Raw genomic sequence first — 20,107 nt, forward strand, 5'->3', positions numbered from 1 at the left:
AGCTAGGAAATCAGAAAAAACGTGCTCCATTCTCACTTTCCTATTCGTTTCTTCCTCCACCCACCTCTCTCTCGTTTTCGATTCCCCCAAACGCCCCTCTCTGGTCTCTGCTCAACCATGGCTTCTTGCTCCAATCCTCCTCCTCTCTCTTCACCGCTCTCCCCTTCTCTCCAAACCCGAAAACTCTTCGCTCCTCTCTCCTATCCTCGCTCCGGCGGACCCTCCTATGCTCTTCATTTCCACGCCAAAAGGGGCATTAGGTTTTCAATCCCACCTCTCCGTCTCAAGGTTCTTTGCTCCGCTGATTACGACAAAGGTATCCTTCCCTTTCTCTATTCAACCCTTCGATTCTCAATCTTGGAAACTTCTTGTTTTAATTTGAGTTCTTGGGAATTTTTTTAGCTTTAGGAGTTGTTTTTATATTTTTCACTTGTGGAAATTTTGATTTGGTTCTGTTAGGATCGTTTGGTTGCTGAGAAAATGTAGGGAAGTAGCTGAAACTGATTTATTTATTTATTCTTTATTTTTTTGAATTTTGGAGTTTATGTTGATGAGAAAATAATGAGATCAAGGCATTCACCGGAATGCGGTTGATCCGATCTTTTGACCACGATGAAGCCTTAAATTCTAGTTGTGTGGGCTTTGGTCGCATATTGAAATTTTCAATTTTGAGTGTTGGAAGTTTCTTGCAATCTGATTTTTGTTCTTGAGCTTTTTTAGTGGTTATGGGTGGAAATTTGGTTTGATGCAGTTAAAGTCTGTTTGGTTGCTGAGAGAACCATGCAAAGAGATGAAACTGAATATTTGAGTTTTGGAGTTTCTGTCAATGACGCTGAAGAAATTCAGACTCATTGATTGTTTGGCTTGATTAAGTTTATTTTTGGAAGCTAGGGCATCGGAAACATAGCACTCAATTTTTTTTTTATGTTCTCGTTTTCTTTTCTCTTCCTCAGTTTTCTCTGCAATCAAACTTAAGGATTTGGGATAGTGGCGGTTTGGGGTCTTATGAAAAGTCTTAGATTCGTTAATGGGGGATAGAACTAGCCAATTTCTTTATCTGTTTCAATCTTAGATGGGACATTTGGTTGGATGTGTTGGCATCTTTTAGCTGCCTCAGCAATTTTGTCAGAATCTTGTTAGGGGAAGCTTCTACCCTACTCCCTGATATTTTCTTTCATCTGCTTTATTGATTTACAAAAAGCTTATCATTGTGTTAGATGGGGTTGATAAACCATTTATCTCACTATAAATTGACCTGAGGGATAATGTTTTGAAAACCTCAAAGTGCGGTGTGTTCATGTTAGCATTTTGGTGAAGATGGAATCTTGAGAAAAAGCTTCAACTTTTTTCTAAATTTTTCCTTTTTTTATGCCATCTCCATAAAAACCAGATCTAGTTCTTGATTAAAGAGCCAATCATTTGTAAAGGTTTGTGATAAAAGGCACTACCAAAGTCATTGGGTGTCATGCAAGAGTATCCTTATATTTATCTCTTATTCCTTTTTTAATGGCCAGAATTATATTTTTTGCAACTTTTATTTATTGGATTGGGGTGGGATTCCAAATTGTGAAGGAGGTTTTTTTTTTTTTTTTGCTTCTTTTTTCTGGCATGGAGATAGATGTTGAAGTTTAAAGTTTGCTTCATGACGATGACCCAGTGATGGCAATTCATTAGTTACAAATAGAACCAATATCAGAAAATGAAGCGGTTCTCTTCAAGTTTGGACAAAAACATTGAAGCAACTTCTGTATTATTTTTTATTATATATAATTTTTTAAATAAAATGCTGACCAGTTTGAAGTGTATTTCCTTTCCTGGGTTGGTCAAGTTGGGATTGCTTCTCTGAAAATTTGCAGAGGGAATGATGATTTTGAACTCTTGATACAATCTGGTTGGATGAAATGTTACAACGGAACCATATGGGCCTCCTAGGATGTGACATTAGACTCCTATGGGTTATGCTCATGTCGAAATAACTTCCAAAAAATTGGGGGAGAAGAGGTGAGGAGGCAGCATGGATGTGGTGGGGTTGGGTGGGGGTCGGGTGGTGGTGATGTTTAAATGCTAATGCTCTACATATTATTTTCTGACCCTTAATTTTTGCTCCTTTTTATTGTTTATTCACTTCTCTCTCTGTTTAGATTTTCTCAGGCAAGTGCATATCTAATTGGTTCATCAGTTTTAGTTTGTTAATTATGTTCTTCTTGTAGTTCATTTGTTGAACTAATTGCATCTTGTCTTTGACTTTTGTGTGTGGATGGAAATAAATGTTTATGGCCTTTTTCTTTTGTTTGTTCTATGTAGATTTTGAAATCAATATTTTTTTTCTTCTTCTAGTGTTCTTGTTTTTCACATAATTTTCTTTCTCCATAACCAATGTACAATATTTTTAGATCTCCCTTTGGTTTTCCTCCCATTGTCTGGACTATATTTTTATTTAACCTATTTGGTTCAGATGCTCCTTATCGTTACTTTTGATGCATTTTTTGTTTTTTAAAATGTGTTGCTCATTTCTTATCCTTCCACTTTGTCTGTTGTTCTGTTTGATTAACTGTATTCTTTTCTATTTAATAAAATATTTAATTTGAGTTTCTCGGGGTTGGAACATTGATTCTGTTTTATGGTGTCATTTTTGGTTTTTAACGTTTTCGATTTATATTCTTCTTTGCTACCTGGGTGTTTTGCCTTCAGTATATTGGTAATAGTTTACAGTAGCAAAATGGAAGAAACTAGAACAAAGTGAAAAAATGAAAGAAAAAAATGGATACCACAGAAATGAAATAACTACACTCTTTAGTTTCAGCACTCTTCAAATATGTGGCAGAATGAAGGATTGGGTGAGCGCTGTGCTCTCTCTGTCTGAGCTTATCAGGTTTTTTTTCCTATTCTCACTCAACCCTCATTCCTTGCATGGTTTAGGGGTAGTTTATGGTTGTTTAGACCATTTTCAGAAATTTGCAATCTGCTCAGAGGGAAAACTTTTGACTTTGAATGATTTTTCTCCATGTCAATTAGTCATGTGATTAAATCAAACTCATATGCAGAGATATCTGTAAGGTAGGCATGGTGAAACATTGGATGGTCCTCTTAACCACATTATGTTTGGAATATGCAGCTGCAGTGGTCACTGGAGACTCATGGGAAAAATCAATTCTGAACAGCGAAATCCCTGTTCTGGTTGAATTTTATGCTAGTTGGTGTGGACCCTGCAGGATGGTTCACCGGGTGATAGATGAGATTGCAGAAGATTATGCAGGGAGACTTAAATGCGTTGTGCTGAACACAGACCATGACTTGCATATTGCTGAGAACTATGAAATTAAGGCTGTGCCAGTGGTTTTGCTGTTTAAAAATGGAGAGAAACGTGAATCTGTAGTTGGAACCATGCCTAAGGAGTTCTATGTGGCTGCCATTGAGAGGGTCCTCTCATCTTAATCCCAGTTTGTTTCACAACTAGACCATCCAGGGAAATTGATCAATTTTCCCCCATGTCATATCATTTTTATATCTTGCTGTCAGCCTGTCACGACACGGTTGTACATTCTAGTTACCATCTTCCTCTTCTTCATCTTCTTCTTCTTCTTCTTCTTCTTCTTTTTTGAAGAATGAGCTGGTATGAGTTTATGTTTTGTACATATGACCTCGACTGTGCGGCTTGTTTTAGGAATCTGAATGCATTTCATGTCTATGCAAGTTGTGCATCATTAATGTTAATGAACAATAAAAGGTTCAAAGTCGGTCAATTTGCATTTATTAACTGTCTCTCTTTTATAAACTTGGAGGTAGAACGTGGTTGGATACTAATGGATAGAATGATTCTCCAGTGGATGTTATTGGTTCTAATTCAACTATCTTATCTCAATCTGACAAGTGCTTGTACTGCTAACCCTAGTTGGCCGCCATGTTTTACCACAGATGGTCAAAATGGATGGAGATGAATGTGATAGGGATTGTTGTGGATATGAAATCTTTTTCTTTCTTCCAATTAGAAGAAGCTTGTTAATTCTCCACAATGGTTTGTTGCTGAACTTTATGCTAAACTTTTGATTGTAGAAGCGATAGAAATAGTAACTTTTTGAAATTTTAGCATCTTCATTTTCCTCCTTTAAGCTTGTGATGGTAATGAACCATGCTTTAAGGTTTTTCGCATGATCCAAAAATTAAGGAAATATTTGGCCTTACCAAATGTAAACTTAATGTGGTTGTTAGGACTAGTTCGGGTTCCAACATTCATTCATCGAGTGACTACGTGTAATCATGATCATGTCGATCCTATATTATCTTTTCAACGTAATTATGAACATGTACAATAAAATTAATATTTTGTTTAAACAAGCTTTAATGAAAAAATTAGGACAAAATAATTATATTATTTCCACGAGCTTTTGTGACTTGACTTTGATGTCTAAATAAGCCTCGTGATAGTGAAAGGGGAAAAATCATTGAACACATTTCTAACTCGAAACGACGTCGTTTACTGAGTTGGTAGAGGCGGTTAGTTGTCCCTCAAACTGGGCCGGTGAGTCCAATAAAAGGCCCAAGGTGTCGGCCATAAAAATGCCTCCCTTGCCCAGTTCTGCTCTGCTGTCTCTACCCAAAATCTCAGTTGCAGAGTGCAAAAAGCAGGGCACCCCCTTGTTCTTTCCCATTCTCCGCACACCTCTCTTTCTCTCTTTCTCAATATCGATTTTTCCAACGTCTGAATTCGTCTGAGGTTTTATATTCAGATATTTTATCGGGAAAACTTTGGATCGCTTTGTTTTTCCTTTTTCTTTCTACGGAATCTAGGTTTCTTCAGGATTCATCTTCTCTTCTTTCAGGACCTGTTTGGCAATGTTTCTTTGATCATCAATTATAGAGTGTAATATTGGATGAGCTGTTTTGGATTTTATTTTGGATGATTTAATTTGTTTGATTTTTTTCGGGACAGGAGCCTGGGAAGCTGTGAAAATTTGAGAATCGCAACGCCAGGTACTTTTATTTATTAGATTCTATTTATATTTTTGGGTATGAAACATTTCTCTGGTTGGTGAGAAATTGAAGGAAGGGGCGAAGAGAATTGCATTCTGAATCTGTTTTTTTAATTTTTTTTTGTTTGGTTTCTATAAAATGAAACTTAAGCCAAATTGCTGTTAGGCTTAGTTAAGTTGATGCCTCTATGTGTATGTGGAGTCGCGCGTCTACGCGAATGCCCACACAAAGATCCCTGAGCCTTTGGCCGATCATAGATTTTCAGTTCCACAAGTCATGAGTGAATTGGGAGGGGACTTGGGACCTAGCTATCAGTGTTGAGGTATGGCTGGTTGGCTACCGTTCTTAAAAGAGAAAAAGGAGCTTAACTTGTATTAAAAAAAATGGAATTGATGAATAATGCACATAATTTATTCTCAAAACAAGAAAGAATCAGTAGACCACCTCCTGCTTCATTGCACCAAAACAGGAATTCTGTGGCAGATAGTTTTATCTTTATTCAGGTTACTGTGTGTGATTACCCTCTTCAAGGGGGATGGATCCTTTGTCAGGAAGATGAGAAAGAAAGCATGGAAGGCTGCCCCTTTGTCCATATTTTGAACTTTTGGAAGGAGAGAAATGGTATATCTTTTAGAGATATGGAATAAATGTATTTAGTGCTAAAATACTTCTTGTGTTTCTTTTCAGAGTGGATAAGGGTGCACTTAAATAATGTGACACTGTGTATGATAGACTTTGTTGAGTGGTTGGGTTCTTTTCAGAGTTGTTTTGGTGCTTCAAGGGAAAGAGTGGGTCTTTGGAAGGTCATCAGGAATGGGTGGATGGAGTTTAGCAAAATGGTGGCTTTTAAGGTGGGGAATGGTAGAAGAGCGTGTTTCTAGAAGAATAGGTGGTGTAGGGAGGATTCCTTGGAAGAGGCTTTTCCAAGCTTGTACTCATTAACCTCCTCTAAAGAAGCTTGGGTAACTCATTTGTGGGAATAGATAAGAGAAGTGGGTCATTGGAACCCTGTATTCACAAAACATAACAATGGATAGGAAATAAGAGAGGTGGAAGCTCTTTTTAGAAGGTTGCATAGATAGGGTGTTTAGAAAGGACGATGAAGATGTCATGTCCTTACGGGCTTCAAAGAAAGGCCTCTTTACTTGTTAAATCCTTTTACTCCTCCCTAGCTCTTTGCAATGCTAGAGTGTCTCCTTCAGGCATAGTTTGGAATCTTGGGTACTGAATAGGGTTAGCTTTTTTGTTTGGGAAGGTATTTGGGGAAGAATTCTAACTCTGGATTAACTAAAAAGGAAGGGCTAGTTTTTACCAAGTAGGTGCTATTTGTGTAATATGGAAGAGGAATGAATGAATCATTTGCTTCTTCATTGTCCTAAGGCAATCATGATTTGACAACTTATTTTTGCTCTTTTTAATGTTTAGTGGGTTATGCCCTCTTCAATCAAGGAAACAATAGTTAGCTGGCATAACTCTTTTGTTGGGAAGAAAGGAAAAAGGTGTGGAATGCAGCCCCATTATGCTTATTTTGGACCTTATGGAAAGAGAGAAATATAAAAGCCTTTGAAGATACCGAATTGGTGGACCAAGCTATTGTGTAGTCCTTTTTGTACATTTTTTGGAATGGGTCAAGGTGCATGTAGGCTTTAGCTTGTGGTCTTTATTTGATTTTTTTGATTGGTTAGGATGTAAGTAAGGTTATGTTCTTTGTGTTTTCTCTTTTCTTTTTTGGCTTTAATGCCTTGTATGCGTTGTGTATACTTTCGAGCATTCTTCTTTTAGCACTCTTAATACAATTGCTTTTACTGATCAAAGAAAAAAAAAAAGATAATACAAAGGTAGATCTCCTCTATAAAGATCCTCCTAAGACCTTTATCTATATATATATAAATCCTCCTAAGACTTAATCTTAGATCCATCTCCAATAATGTATCTAATGTGATGAATTGAGTCTAGGTAACTCTTGCAAATGACTTGTTATGGACAATGCTGTGAATCTGTAACTAGGATTGACGTCTAGTCTCTTATTTTGTGCCCCCTCCCCCCATATTTACTTTTGATAATAGAATGATATCTCCTTGGGAGATCTCTTTGATCACTTACCAATGAAAGCTCAACTGTACACATTCCTTCCATTCTGAACCTAATTTCCTTTTAGCCTTTAGTTTACAAACCACCTCTAACTTGATAAGATGATCTTTAGAACCTTCTCCAGGTATGGATTATAGGAAATCCCTTTGAATCGATGTAGTCCCATCTAGAGGACAAATAGCCTTCTCAAGACTCTTTTGACAGTGGTATCCTAGATTTTTAGTGCTCATAGGTTCCCCGTAGGGAAGGACCTTTGTATTTCAAAGGTCAATCACTCATCTCACAGCCTATAAAGGACATTGATCCCCCCGAATTCTCCTTGTGCATGTCAATGCCCAATATAGTGCTCTTGTTCATGGTAACTATGAGGTTTAAGTCCAGGTGAAGAACTCTCTGGGTGCCCTTGATACTGGATATTTTACCTTATGAGCGAGATAAGCCAAACAATCGTGTCTATAAAAGGTGGGAGTTATGAGGATGTGTCCTTTAATGTCTATTCTCAAAAAGAAGAAAATTAACAGATCTTAGATTGACCTAGTTAAGAGTGTGTATACAATTTAATAATTGTTTTGGTCTTATTAATTTCTGGTTGGTTATTTGATTCTCATTTAGAATCTGAAAATTTACTAGAAAAATTCTTATTATAAGAAATTTCTTTGCTATTACAATTTAAGAGGTTCTACATTTTTAATCTGTACTTTGAATTAATTGGAAGTTTTTTTTAGGCTTCAATTCAATTATTGAGGATGGGCTATTACATAGATTAGGTTTCTTTTAACATTTTTCTTTCACTTTTTTCTTTTTTAATAGTTTGTTGAGTTTTGAGGATGTTCTGAAGTCTATAAATAAGTATTGGAATTGTAAAGTGGAAATAGAATGAATTGTAATTTTTGTAGGCTTTGTTCACTTTAATAGTGAGGTTTATTGTTTTCTAGTCTATTTAGAGACTCTTTGAGGACCTTCGTGAGATTTCAAGGTTTATAGGTGTCCTTTTTCTTTTTTCCTTTTATTTTTTTAAATTTGAATTTCTTTCTTTCTTTCTTGTTTCCATATTCCCTAATTCCTCATTTTCCTCCATAAAGCATAGATAACTAGCCTTTTCAGTTGTTCTACATTGGAAAGACTGAGATACTCTCTCTCTCCCAAACTCATAGCTCTCGACTAAACCTAAACCGTGAGTACATCCACCACTAGTGCAAACAGAAAGGGGGATAAAGGATCTCCTTGTCTGGCCAGAAGCTTGGATCCAATGCTTTTCATTCCATTAATCATAACAGCTGAACTCACCGAGGACAACCAATCCTAGCTTGCTAGAGATGAAACTTCATCTCTATTTTTGAGTCCTCATGTATCAAAAGAATAAAAGCAGCATGTTTGGTTGGAATTTATATCACTATATCCAGCTTAGGTTCAACTTTGATGCCTTGTTTTCCTGCTCCTTTGTGAATCTCATAGTTTTCTCCTATTGCTAAATCTACTATTTTGTAGGCTGTGTTTAGTTTTTAATGTGATATGCTCATGGGAACTTTTTGTTCAACTTTTATGAGGGCATCCCCTAGAAGTTTCTTGTCAAATTAATGGAAGATTTTTATTATGCAGCTGTGAAATTATCAATGCTTAATGGTACAGGATGATCAGTGGGTAAATGCACTGAGAGTAATTTTTTTAAGGAGTGAAAAGTGAAAATGAATTTAAGGTGATGCTGAGAAAAAAAATGTTGATTGGTGCTTTAAGAAAATGTAAGGCTGACCAGTTCAGATATAGAAGAATGGGAAAATGAAACCCTTTAGCTGAGAACAAGTAGTTTGGATGAGACTTGATTGAGATAAGATGAGAGAATACATCTCTATGAGGTGGTTTTTTTATTTTTTATTTTAATTTTGTTAAATTATTGGTGGTATAATTATCATGGTATTTCTTAAGTTTGTTTTTTATATGCATTATGTTCATCACTTCATGGCTTATAGTTTTAGTTTCCTGCTTGGTACTAATGGATGTTAAAATCAAAACTAAAATCTTGATGTTATTTGTTTATCAACAACATCTTTGGTTTACCTTCTCTGCTTCTATGATTAGTAATACATGCAGAAAATGAATGCTGAACATTTTATTTAAAAAATCAGTGACTGACTTGTTTCAGAGTGATGAGAAACAAGGGGTGTTGACATTGGAGAAAGTTTCATCCCTTATTAGTTGGAGATTTGCAGTTGGTTAGTGTTTCTTTTGTTGGGTTGAAACTTGTATCAAGTAGGGCCATTGCACTGTCAGATTTGTGGAAATTCTACTTTAGAATTGGGTAGTTTATGTTAATTGGTTGTGTACCATGAGTTCAGAAATGAATTTCAACCAGGCTGTAGCTTTAAGTTCTTTTTCTCTCTGTTGTGTTTCATGGAGGTGATCTATGTTTTATTACCACATCAAAGTTGGGACATCATGCTCAAGGCTCATTTTTCAGTTGATCATTGGCCTACCTATTTGCGCAAGGATCCACTAAGCTAGATAGAGCTATTCTATTTTTTTTTTAATCGATGTGCATATTATCAAATTCAACCTTAATTTTTTTCTAAGCTCCAACAATATGTGCTATAAAATACATCAAAATTTCCGTACACGGTTTTATTTTTGATGTGAAATACCAGAAGAGAAAACTTTGGATATGTCGATGTACCTTTGGAAGCCTCCTTGGCTTTCTGCACATAGTGTGGGACTCTACTAATTTTTTGGTGTCCCAGAAAGGTTTTTCAGGAAGCTACTAATCTGGGGGAGAATTGTGGAGATATTTCTTCAAGTTTATGCATTTATGATGTAGTTTTGCTTCCTTGTCCTGACTTTTGGATTGTGAAATCTAAATCCAGGTTAACTGCGACTTTGATTGATTACACAATTGAAAGTAGCCAAGGTTTTAAATACTTATATTGAACAATTAAAATTTGATTGCTATATCAGGAGTGTTGTGTTCTAGGGCAACTAGTGAACACATGTGCTGTTAGTTTAAGTTTGCTCGTGTTTTTGTTTAGAATTCTAGTTTAAATAAAATTGGGTATAGTTTGAAATCTGAAGCTGGCTATATGATTCCTTTAGCAACAGTTTCTATGCATGGATATTGGGATGGCCGGGGTCAGCTATGCCTTAACAAATTTTCCCCTCTTTTGGCCCTTTTCAGGAACCTTGTAAGTGTTTGATGAAGCACTAATGGCTGATCCAAATACATCAGCTTTGATAGTATCTTCAGAATCCTCTGAACAAAGTGGAACACATATGATGAATCCAAGTGCGAATCCTCTTCAACCTCTTCTAAATCAGCAAGGTCGAACCGCCCCACATGGTTCTGTGGCTATCCTTTGGGACATTGAGAATTGCCCTGTCCCAAGTGATGTGCGGCCTGAAGATGTAGCTGGCAATATCCGAATGGCATTGCGTGTCCATCCTGTAATTAGAGGTGCTGTTACCATGTTTTCTGCATATGGGGATTTTAATGCCTTTCCCAGGCGGCTCAGAGAGGGCTGCCAGAGAACAGGAGTCAAACTCATAGATGTTCCAAATGGGAGGAAGGATGCAGCTGACAAAGCTATCTTAGTTGACATGTTCCTGTTTGCCCTTGACAATCCTCCACCTTCTTCCATCATGCTGATATCTGGGGATGTTGATTTTGCTCCTGCACTTCACATACTTGGTCAACGTGGATATACTGTCATTCTAGTAATTCCTTCTGGAGTGGGTGTGGCATCTGCCCTGTGCAATGCTGGAAGGTTTGTTTGGGACTGGCCTAGTGTGGCTCGTGGGGAAGGCTTTGTGCCTCCCACCAAGGTTTTGATCCCCCCTCGTGGAGGAACAGCTGATATTGCTGGGTGTCTCATGGGTTGCCATATCAATGACAACCCAGATGGACAAAATGAAGAAGAGGCAATTGTATATAGGGGAATGTCACAAGGTTATTATAGCACAAGGGATTTCTCAATAATATCACAATCCTTATCTGAATTCAACAGTAGTTCTTCAATCACCATGTCTTGTTTTCCTCCGACTTTGAGGTCACAAAGCCTCCCATCTGGTTTGAATGAAGCTTCAGCAGGACCTATTTCTTATGGTGAACAAAATGAATCGACCTTGTGGGTGCAGCCTGGGGACCTAAATGGACTAAAGGCACAGCTGGTAAGACTGATTGAACTATCAGGAGGGTGCCTGCCTCTTGCCCGCATTCCTTCTGACTACCAGAAACTCTTTGGACGGCCTCTTTATGTTTCAGAATATGGAGCTTTCAAGCTTGTGAATCTTTTCAAGAAGATGGCTGATACATTGGCCGTAGAGGGGAAGGGCCATAGGAAGCTTGTCTACCTCCGAAACTCAAAGGCTGGCCCAAGTGCTCCTCCATTGATAATGGCAAGGAAGGAGAAGAAAGGGAAGGGGATCCAGGAGGAGAACATGGACAATATCACTGGCTGTGCGTCTTCAGATGAGTTCTCAGATGATGAAAGGGTGGTTGTAGAAGAACATGATGAGAGAAGGAGAGAAGAAAAGTTTGGTCTGTTGGCTTCTAGATGTGAAATCAATGATCAAAATATTGAACAGTTCAAACATGAGTTGCAAGAGATCCTAGTGAGCTATTCTTGTCGGATTTTCCTGGGTTGTTTTGAGGCAATATACCAACAAAGGTACAAGAAACCACTGGACTATCGAAAGTTTGGTGTGAATGAGTTAGAGGGGTTGTTTGACAAGGTGAAGGATGTTGTCGTGTTGCATGAGGAACCAGTAACCAAGAGGAAGTTCCTTGATGCAGTTGGTGGCTAGAAGATCTGTTGGCTGCCGATTCTTGTAACTTGCCATGTTCTAACTTGTTTTGGATCACAGTTGAGGCATGCTTATTATTGCCTACCTCTTTTTTTTTTCCCTTCATTTATATAATAGGTGATACTTGATAGGATGGGCTAGGGGCATGTTGGCTTTTCATTTTTACGTTTTCCTCCTACATGGGTCTGTAGTTCATTTTCAGAACTTCCATGTTGGACTCATGCCTGATCGATGTAACTGAACAACTGCTAATGGGAGATCCATATGTAAATTAACTTGCATTTTAATCATTGTATTTCATTATCAGAATCCAGGGTTTACTGACTTTATTGTGCTTCTTGTTCTAGAATTTGCATAAAGCCTATCGTTAATACATTTTGGTTTTTACCTTCAGTTTTTCCTCTACTATTGCTTGTATCATCCCCTCTCATTTAGGCGAGCATTGCTTCTTGTCTTTCTCCTATACATATTGCTTCCTTCGCTTTACTAACAACATGTGGAGGTTAACTCAAAAACATTGTATTAGGATAGTGGCAGAATGACCATCCGCATACAAATACAAATTCGCTTGCCGGCCTCAATTCTAGCAATGTTGCAACAACCTAGATGACCATGGCTATGCAAAATTGCTAGCCGGCCTCCATTGCAATTACTGGGTTACATCTGCCCAGGCTTCAGCAGAAAGTCCAAACGCTAAGTTCTCTTTCTTTCTTTTATTTTTTTGGTTTGTTTTCTCTCTAAGCACCTTTAGATTCAATCGCTGGGAAAACTGTCCTCTACATCAAAACCGGCCTATATAAGTTCATATTGTCCTAATGTTTCTCTTCACATGGTTTCAGTGTTCCAACCATGGAACGCGTCACTCCTTTCAAGCTCCTATGTCTCCTTCTTGTTCTGTCAGCTGTTACAACATCTTCCAAGTCAGAAGATATAAGAACTTATATAGTTCACATGGATAAATCAGCCATGCCAATTCCCTTCTCCAGTCATCATGACTGGTACTTATCAACCCTCTCATCCTTCTACTCACCAGATGGTATTCTCCCAACCCATCTCTACACCTATAACCATGTGTTGGATGGCTTCAGTGCTGTTCTGTCCCAGTCACACCTTGATCAACTGGAGAAGATGCCCGGCCACCTGGCAACATACCCAGAGACCTTTGGAACAATCCACACCACACACACCCCAAAATTTCTTGGCCTGGAGAATAATTTTGGTTCATGGCCGGGGGGCAACTTTGGTGAAGACATGGTTATTGGTATACTCGACACTGGTATCTGGCCAGAGAGTGAGAGTTTTCAGGACAAGGGAATGGCTCCTGTGCCAGATAGATGGCGAGGTGCCTGTGAATCTGGGGTGGAATTTAACTCTTCTCTTTGTAACCGAAAACTCATTGGAGCACGGTCTTTCAGTAAAGCACTGAAGCAACGAGGCTTGAACATATCAACACCTGATGATTATGATTCCCCAAGGGATTTCTTTGGACATGGAACTCATACATCATCTACAGCAGCTGGGAGTCCAGTGGCAGACGCCAATTACTTTGGCTATGCCAAGGGTACAGCTACTGGCATTGCACCCAAGGCTCGGCTTGCCATGTATAAAGTGCTCTTTTACAATGATACTTACGAGTCAGCTGCCTCAGACACATTAGCCGGAATAGACCAAGCCATAGCGGATGGTGTTGATCTCATGTCACTTTCACTGGGGTTCTCTGAGACAACTTTTGAAGAAAACCCAATTGCCGTTGGAGCTTTTGCAGCCATGGAGAAAGGGATTTTTGTGTCTTGTTCAGCTGGAAACTCTGGTCCTCATGGTTACACTATATTCAATGGAGCTCCTTGGATTACAACCATTGGTGCTGGGACTATTGATCGAGATTATGCCGCTGACGTCTCACTGGGCAATGGCATATTGAACATCAGAGGAAAATCAGTTTATCCGGCAGACTTGTTAATCTCCCAGGTTCCTCTCTACTTCGGTCATGGAAATAGAAGCAAAGAACTCTGTGAGGACAATGCCATAGACCCAAAAGATGCTGCAGGCAAGATTGTGTTCTGCGACTTCTCTGAATCAGGAGGAATCCAGTCAGATGAAATGGAGAGAGTAGGAGCTGCCGGAGCCATATTCAGTACAGACTCAGGGATTTTTCTCTCGCCCAGTGATTTCTACATGCCATTTGTGGCTGTAAGCCCCAAGGATGGAGATTTGGTGAAGGACTACATAATCAAATCAGAGAATCCTGTAGTTGATATTAAGTTCCAGATAACAGTATTGGGTGCTAAACCAGCTCCTATGGTGGCTTGGTTCTCTTCACGAGGTCCTAGTCGTAGGGCTCCAATGATATTGAAGCCTGATATATTGGCTCCTGGGGTGGATATCTTAGCTGCATGGGCACCCAACAGAGGAATTACACCCATAGGGGACGATTACCTGCTCACCGATTACGCTCTCTTGTCTGGAACCTCTATGGCCTCTCCCCATGCAGTTGGGTTAGCTGCACTGCTGAAATCAGCACACCCAGATTGGAGCCCAGCTGCCGTTCGCTCGGCAATGATGACCACGGCGTACCTGCTTGATAACACCAAGGGACCCATCATGGATATGACCACCGGAGTTGCAGGCACTCCTCTTGATTTTGGAGCAGGGCACATCGACCCCAACAAGGCCATGGACCCAGGACTTATTTATGATATAGAGGCCCAAGACTACATCAATTTCCTGTGTGGATTGAACTACACCAGCAAACAGATTAAGATCATCACCAGAAGATCAAAGTTCAGCTGTGATCAAGCCAATCTAGACCTAAATTACCCTTCATTTATGGTCCTCCTCAACAATACTAACACTACAAGCTACACCTTCAAGAGGGTGTTGACAAATGTAGAGAATACCCATTCCGTTTATCATGCCAGGGTGAAGCTACCTTCAGGAATGAAAGTTTCTGTACAGCCCTCTGTAGTATCTTTCGCAGGAAAGTACAGCAAGGCTGAATTCAACATGACGGTAGAGATCAATCTGGGAGATGCCAGACCACAGAGCGATTACATTGGAAATTTCGGGTATTTAACCTGGTGGGAGGCTAATGGGACTCATGTTGTGAGCAGTCCTATTGTCTCCGCCATTGCACCTATCATCAGAACTTGACCAGTAACTGATCAATCTTATTTCATGACCTTGTGAGCTGTTGATTGATCATTTCTTTCGGAAGAGCATAGATTTTCATGGGACCTAGCTGGCAACTTGATTAAGAAATGCATGTCAGTCTGACAGGATTCAAAACAAATAAAATTATTTTTACTTGATAGTTTTCTTCTCATCTACCCAATAAGCTGTCCATTAACATACAATTTCACTAGCACCATGCAAAATGACAATAAGTTTTAGTAAGTGATTGCTATGCCAATTAGCACCAACCAAATCAATCTAAACACTCAAATTGAACTCAGCTTTGCTGAATATTCTTATTTCTTTTGAGAATGGGGATAAGAATGTCCTTGGTTGAAGTCTCCTTGTGGCAAGCTCAAAAGCTATAATGTACTCTGCATCCCATGCAAGAAATTGTAGTCTGCTACCCCTGTATCATACAGAATGCTGGGTTCTATAGCCTTATTGAGATAAGCGTGCTGTCCTTAAAAATCAAGATGGGTCCCCGGAGCTGTTCAATTAGACCTTCATGGCTAGAAAAATACCAGCTGTAAAGTTGGCTTGGTACCCAACATCACCATCAGAAATTCAATATCAACTGCTGGATTATCCGATTTGATCATATAATCATTCATCAGCTCGGTATTTTTTGGGGCCAGAAGCATTTCCACCTGAACGTGTCACAGATTGCTGCAAAAGCTACTTGTGCAATTGGGATGGTCATGTGATAAATATCAGGACATGTTCATTCTGCCCCAGACAAAACCATTAGTACTTCAGTGAAACAGTAGCAGTGACAATTTTACAGTGTTCTGTGATATCATCAAATATCCGGGAACTCTAATAATGGAGGAAAATCAAATCCATCCTCATCTTATATCAAGATCAATATGATTGTAGGCCTATCCTGAACATGTAACTATTAAAAATTGCTTGCCGGCTTCAATGGTAGCAATATTATACAAAATTGTTAGGCCTATCCTGAACATGTGACTATTAAAAATTGCTTGCCGGCTTCAATGGCAGCAATATTATACAAAATTGTTAGTTTGCTGGCCTGCAAAGCTGTAACTTAGTTTGCATCGTTCTTGCTCCGGCCAAAACTTCAAAACCTAGGTTTTTTACTAAACTATTTCATGGATTATTAGCTGGGAAAAACCTCTACAATGCTCACCTATATAAGTCCTTGTTGTCCAACCACCTCTTGATCCATTAGTGTCCAGAAATGGAATGCTTCACTATTAGCAAGCTTCTCTTCCTCCTGCTTGTTCCCATAATTTCTATCTCAACTTGCATGGCTGGAAATGTAGGAAGCTATATAATTCACATGGATAAATCAGCCATGCCCATGACCTTCTCCAGTCACCATGACTGGTACATGTCAACACTTTCATCCATATCCTCTCCAGATGGTAGTCTTCCCACCCATCTCTATACCTATAACCATGTTTTGGATGGCTTCAGTGCAGTGCTGTCCAAGGCGCACCTTGATCAGCTGGAGAAGATGCCGGGTCACCTGGCAACATACCCAGATAGCTTTGGAAAGCTACACACCACACACAGCCCAAAATTTCTTGGTCTGGAGAAAAATAGTGGCGCCTGGCCAGAAGGTAAGTTTGGTGAAGACATGATTATTGGTATACTTGACACTGGAGTATGGCCAGAGAGTGAGAGTTTCAGGGATAAGGGAATGGGTCCGGTGCCAAAGAGATGGAGAGGTGCCTGTGAATCTGGGGTGGAATTTAACTCTTCTTATTGTAACCGGAAACTCATTGGAGCTCGGTCTTTCAGTGAAGGGTTGAAGCGACGAGGCTTGAACGTATCGGCGCCTCCCCATGATTATGATTCTCCCAGGGATTTCCATGGACATGGGACTCACACATCGTCTACGGCAGCTGGGAGTCCAGTACGAGGCGCCAATTACTTTGGTTATGCAGAGGGGACGGCTATTGGCATTTCACCCAAGGCTAGGCTTGCCATGTACAAAGTGATTTTCCTCAGTGACCTCACAGATGCCGATGCCGCTGCCTCTGACACATTTGCCGGAATGGACCAAGCCATAGCCGACGGTGTAGATCTCATGTCACTGTCACTGGGGTTCGAAGAGACGACCTTCGAACAAAACCCAATTGCAGTGGGAGCTTTCTCGGCCATGGAAAAAGGGATTTTTGTGTCATGTTCAGCTGGAAACTCTGGCCCAGATGCTTACACTATGTTCAATGGAGCTCCTTGGATTACGACTATTGGTGCTGGGACTATTGATCGAGATTATGCTGCTGATGTCAAACTAGGTAATGGCATCTTTAGCGTCAGAGGAAAATCTTTTTATCCAGAAAACTTGCTAATCTCTAACGTCTCTCTCTACTTCGGCTATGGGAATAGAAGCAAGGAACTCTGCGAATACGGTGCTCTAGACCCTGAAGATGTGGCGGGCAAAATTGTGTTCTGCGACATCCCTGAATCAGGAGGAATCCAGTCATATGAAGTGGGGGGAGTTGAAGCTGCAGGAGCCATCTTCAGTTCAGACTCACAAAATTCTTTCTGGCCCAGTGATTTCGATATGCCATATGTGGCTGTAAGCCCCAAGGATGGAGATTTGGTGAAGGACTACATAATCAAGTCACAGAATCCAGTAGTTGATATTAAGTTCCAGATAACAGTGTTGGGCGCTAAACCAGCCCCTCAGGTGGCCGAGTTCTCATCGCGAGGTCCTGGTAGTAGGGCTCCAATGATACTGAAGCCTGATGTATTGGCTCCTGGGGTGCATATTCTAGCTGCCTGGGCACCCCACAGACCAATTCAACCTATAAGAGATGAGTATTTGCTCTCTGATTATGGTCTCCTGTCTGGAACATCTATGGCATCTCCCCATGCAGTTGGGGTAGCCGCATTACTTAAAGCAGCCCACCCAGATTGGAGCCCAGCTGCTATTCGTTCAGCAATGATGACAACAGCATACCTGCTTGATAACACTCAAGGACCAATCATGGATATGACCACTGGAGTTGCAGGGACTCCTCTCGATTTTGGAGCAGGGCACATAAACCCCAACATGGCCATGGATCCTGGTCTAGTTTATGATATAGAGGCCCAAGACTATATCAATTTCCTGTGTGGATTGAACTACACCAGCAAACAGATTAAGATCATCACCAGGAGATCAAAGTTCAGCTGTGATCAAGCCAATCTAGACCTAAATTACCCTTCATTTATGGTCCTCCTCAACAATACTAACACTACAAGCTACACCTTCAAGAGGGTGTTGACTAATGTAGAGAATACCTATTCCGTTTATCAAGCAAGTGTGAAGCAACCCTCAGGGATGAAAGTTACCGTGCTGCCTTCTACAGTTTCGTTCACAGGAAGATACAGCAAGGCTGAATTCAACATGACGGTCGAGATCAATCTGGGAGATGCCGGACCACAGAGTGATTATATTGGAAATTACGGGTATTTAACCTGGAGGGAGGTTAATGGGACGCATGTTGTGAGAAGTCCTATTGTCTCTGCCGTTGCACCATACATCAGAACCTAACCAGCAAACGATCAATCAGCATACATGGAAAATGGTTTGCTCATGATCTTGTGGATCACTTGATTGTTCATTTCTTTTAGAAGAACATAGACTTTCATTTGCCTTAGCGGGCAACTTGATTGAGATATGCATGTCAGTTTGATAGGATTTTCAAAACAAATGAAAATTCTTTTGCTGGGAAGTTTTCCTTCTCATCTACCTAGAGAGGGAAATTGGCAAAAACTAAGAGCAATAATGCTTTTAAATGGAATAAAGAAGGGTAAAAATGTAGTAAACATATCATTTTTCAAAATATTAATTAGAAATTATTGGTTTTTGATGTAGAATTTCCTTTTCCTTTTTTTTTTTTTTTTCCGGGAAAATTATGAGTTTTAAAGGCATGTTGAATTTCTTTATAGTAACCATCTTACATTGAATGATAACAATTTTCACTCACTTAATTATACCAAGATATTTCTTATTGTCTTAGATATTTGTAATTTTCATTGTACAAGATTTGCAATTTTCTTATTATTTACAATATCTTATATTAATAATTGAATTATCTTACATTTTTAATTTGCATATCTTATACAAAATTTAATTCAATTCACGTATTCTCGTTTACCTTCTTTTAAGCATCAAAATGCATGGTTTTGGATTAAACTACCCATCAAATAGTGCAATTAGATGGCCTTTTCCAAAGTGTTAATTTCATTCAAGATAGGGAAGGGTAAGAAACTATTACTAGGAAGTCATTGATTTTCAATCAAAGGGATGATTTGAAAATGGGTTTTAAAACTTAATCACTCAAGAAAAAGTACATGTTTCAAGATGAATGGGTACCAAGCATACAAAGATGGATGTATCTTTCAAAACAAAACCTTAGGTCATGTTTGTTACGAGGAAATGAAGAGTCGAAATAAACATTTTATTTATTTTCTCATCTATTATCATGTTTGGATAATTGAAGTGATAATAGAAATGAGATAAAAAATGATTTTATGAAAAATGAAATCGCATTTGTATATGAAATTTCAATTGATCTTTATCATGAGGTATTATGATTCCTTTGATGCAAGTTATTTAAAAAAAATGAAAAACCTAAAAACTTGTTTAGAGAAGATGTTTTGAAATTTTTTTTTTTATTTTATAAAAAATTAAAAATTCAATTTATATAATATAAAGTAAATTTTATTAAAAATAATTTTGTAATTACAAATAAATTTAAAAATAAATAGTTTTTAATAAAATATGAATAGTCATATTATAATAAAATAATAAATGATATATGTTTTTATAAATAGTATAAAAATATATATGGATATTGACATCTTCATAATAGCATAAGTGATTTATTTTGTTAAAAATAAATAACAACAATTTTAAAAATAATAATTGGTAATAATCTAAAAACAAATCAAATTTAATTTTTAATATATAAATAAGTCAAGTTTTTCATTACATATATTTAGTATATTTAGTAATCAATTTGTGATAGAGTATTCTAAATTTTTTTATTTAGTCTATAATTAAGTAATTAATTTTTAAAATTACAAATTATTCAAAACATTAATTATATGTCACTTAAAA

General features: G+C 38.5%; 4 protein-coding genes across 4 annotated transcripts; all 4 read left to right on the forward strand.

The window, feature by feature from the left end:
* The first annotated feature begins 44 nt into the window (after nucleotides 1–44).
* LOC117910525 (thioredoxin M3, chloroplastic) lies at nucleotides 45–3,757 on the forward strand. Its single transcript, XM_034824632.1, has 2 exons — nucleotides 45–316; nucleotides 3,116–3,757. Exons 1-2 carry the CDS (start codon nucleotides 118–120, stop codon nucleotides 3,433–3,435), a joined length of 519 nt encoding a protein of 172 aa, XP_034680523.1. The 5' UTR covers nucleotides 45–117; the 3' UTR covers nucleotides 3,436–3,757.
* Nucleotides 3,758–4,561: 804 nt separating this feature from the next.
* On the forward strand, nucleotides 4,562–12,189 carry LOC117910523. The gene is made up of 2 exons (XM_034824619.1): nucleotides 4,562–4,971; nucleotides 10,226–12,189. The coding sequence occupies exon 2, from the start codon at nucleotides 10,255–10,257 to the stop codon at nucleotides 11,848–11,850; it is 1,596 nt and encodes a 531-aa protein (XP_034680510.1). The 5' UTR covers nucleotides 4,562–4,971; nucleotides 10,226–10,254; the 3' UTR covers nucleotides 11,851–12,189.
* A 442-nt stretch (nucleotides 12,190–12,631) lies between these two features.
* LOC117911066 (subtilisin-like protease SBT3) lies at nucleotides 12,632–15,028 on the forward strand. The gene has a single exon (XM_034825232.1). It carries the CDS (start codon nucleotides 12,700–12,702, stop codon nucleotides 14,998–15,000), a length of 2,301 nt encoding a protein of 766 aa, XP_034681123.1. The 5' UTR covers nucleotides 12,632–12,699; the 3' UTR covers nucleotides 15,001–15,028.
* A 1,211-nt stretch (nucleotides 15,029–16,239) lies between these two features.
* Nucleotides 16,240–18,751, forward strand: LOC117911731 (subtilisin-like protease SBT3). Its single transcript, XM_034826133.1, has one exon. The coding sequence runs from the start codon at nucleotides 16,295–16,297 to the stop codon at nucleotides 18,533–18,535; it is 2,241 nt and encodes a 746-aa protein (XP_034682024.1). The 5' UTR covers nucleotides 16,240–16,294; the 3' UTR covers nucleotides 18,536–18,751.
* Nucleotides 18,752–20,107: the final 1,356 nt, after the last annotated feature.

Source organism: Vitis riparia, chromosome 3 (genome assembly GCF_004353265.1).
Source record: "Vitis riparia cultivar Riparia Gloire de Montpellier isolate 1030 chromosome 3, EGFV_Vit.rip_1.0, whole genome shotgun sequence".
Classification (NCBI taxonomy): Eukaryota; Viridiplantae; Streptophyta; class Magnoliopsida; order Vitales; family Vitaceae; genus Vitis; species Vitis riparia.

Coding starts and splice junctions, on each gene's coding strand:
- LOC117910525 (XM_034824632.1), top strand. CDS start 118: ATGGCTTCTTGCTCCAATCCTCCTCCTCTCTCTTCACCGCTCTCCCCT. Junction 317..3,115: donor CTCCGCTGATTACGACAAAG/GTATCCTTCCCT, acceptor TGGAATATGCAG/CTGCAGTGGTCACTGGAGAC.
- LOC117910523 (XM_034824619.1), top strand. CDS start 10,255: ATGGCTGATCCAAATACATCAGCTTTGATAGTATCTTCAGAATCCTCT.
- LOC117911066 (XM_034825232.1), top strand. CDS start 12,700: ATGGAACGCGTCACTCCTTTCAAGCTCCTATGTCTCCTTCTTGTTCTG.
- LOC117911731 (XM_034826133.1), top strand. CDS start 16,295: ATGGCTGGAAATGTAGGAAGCTATATAATTCACATGGATAAATCAGCC.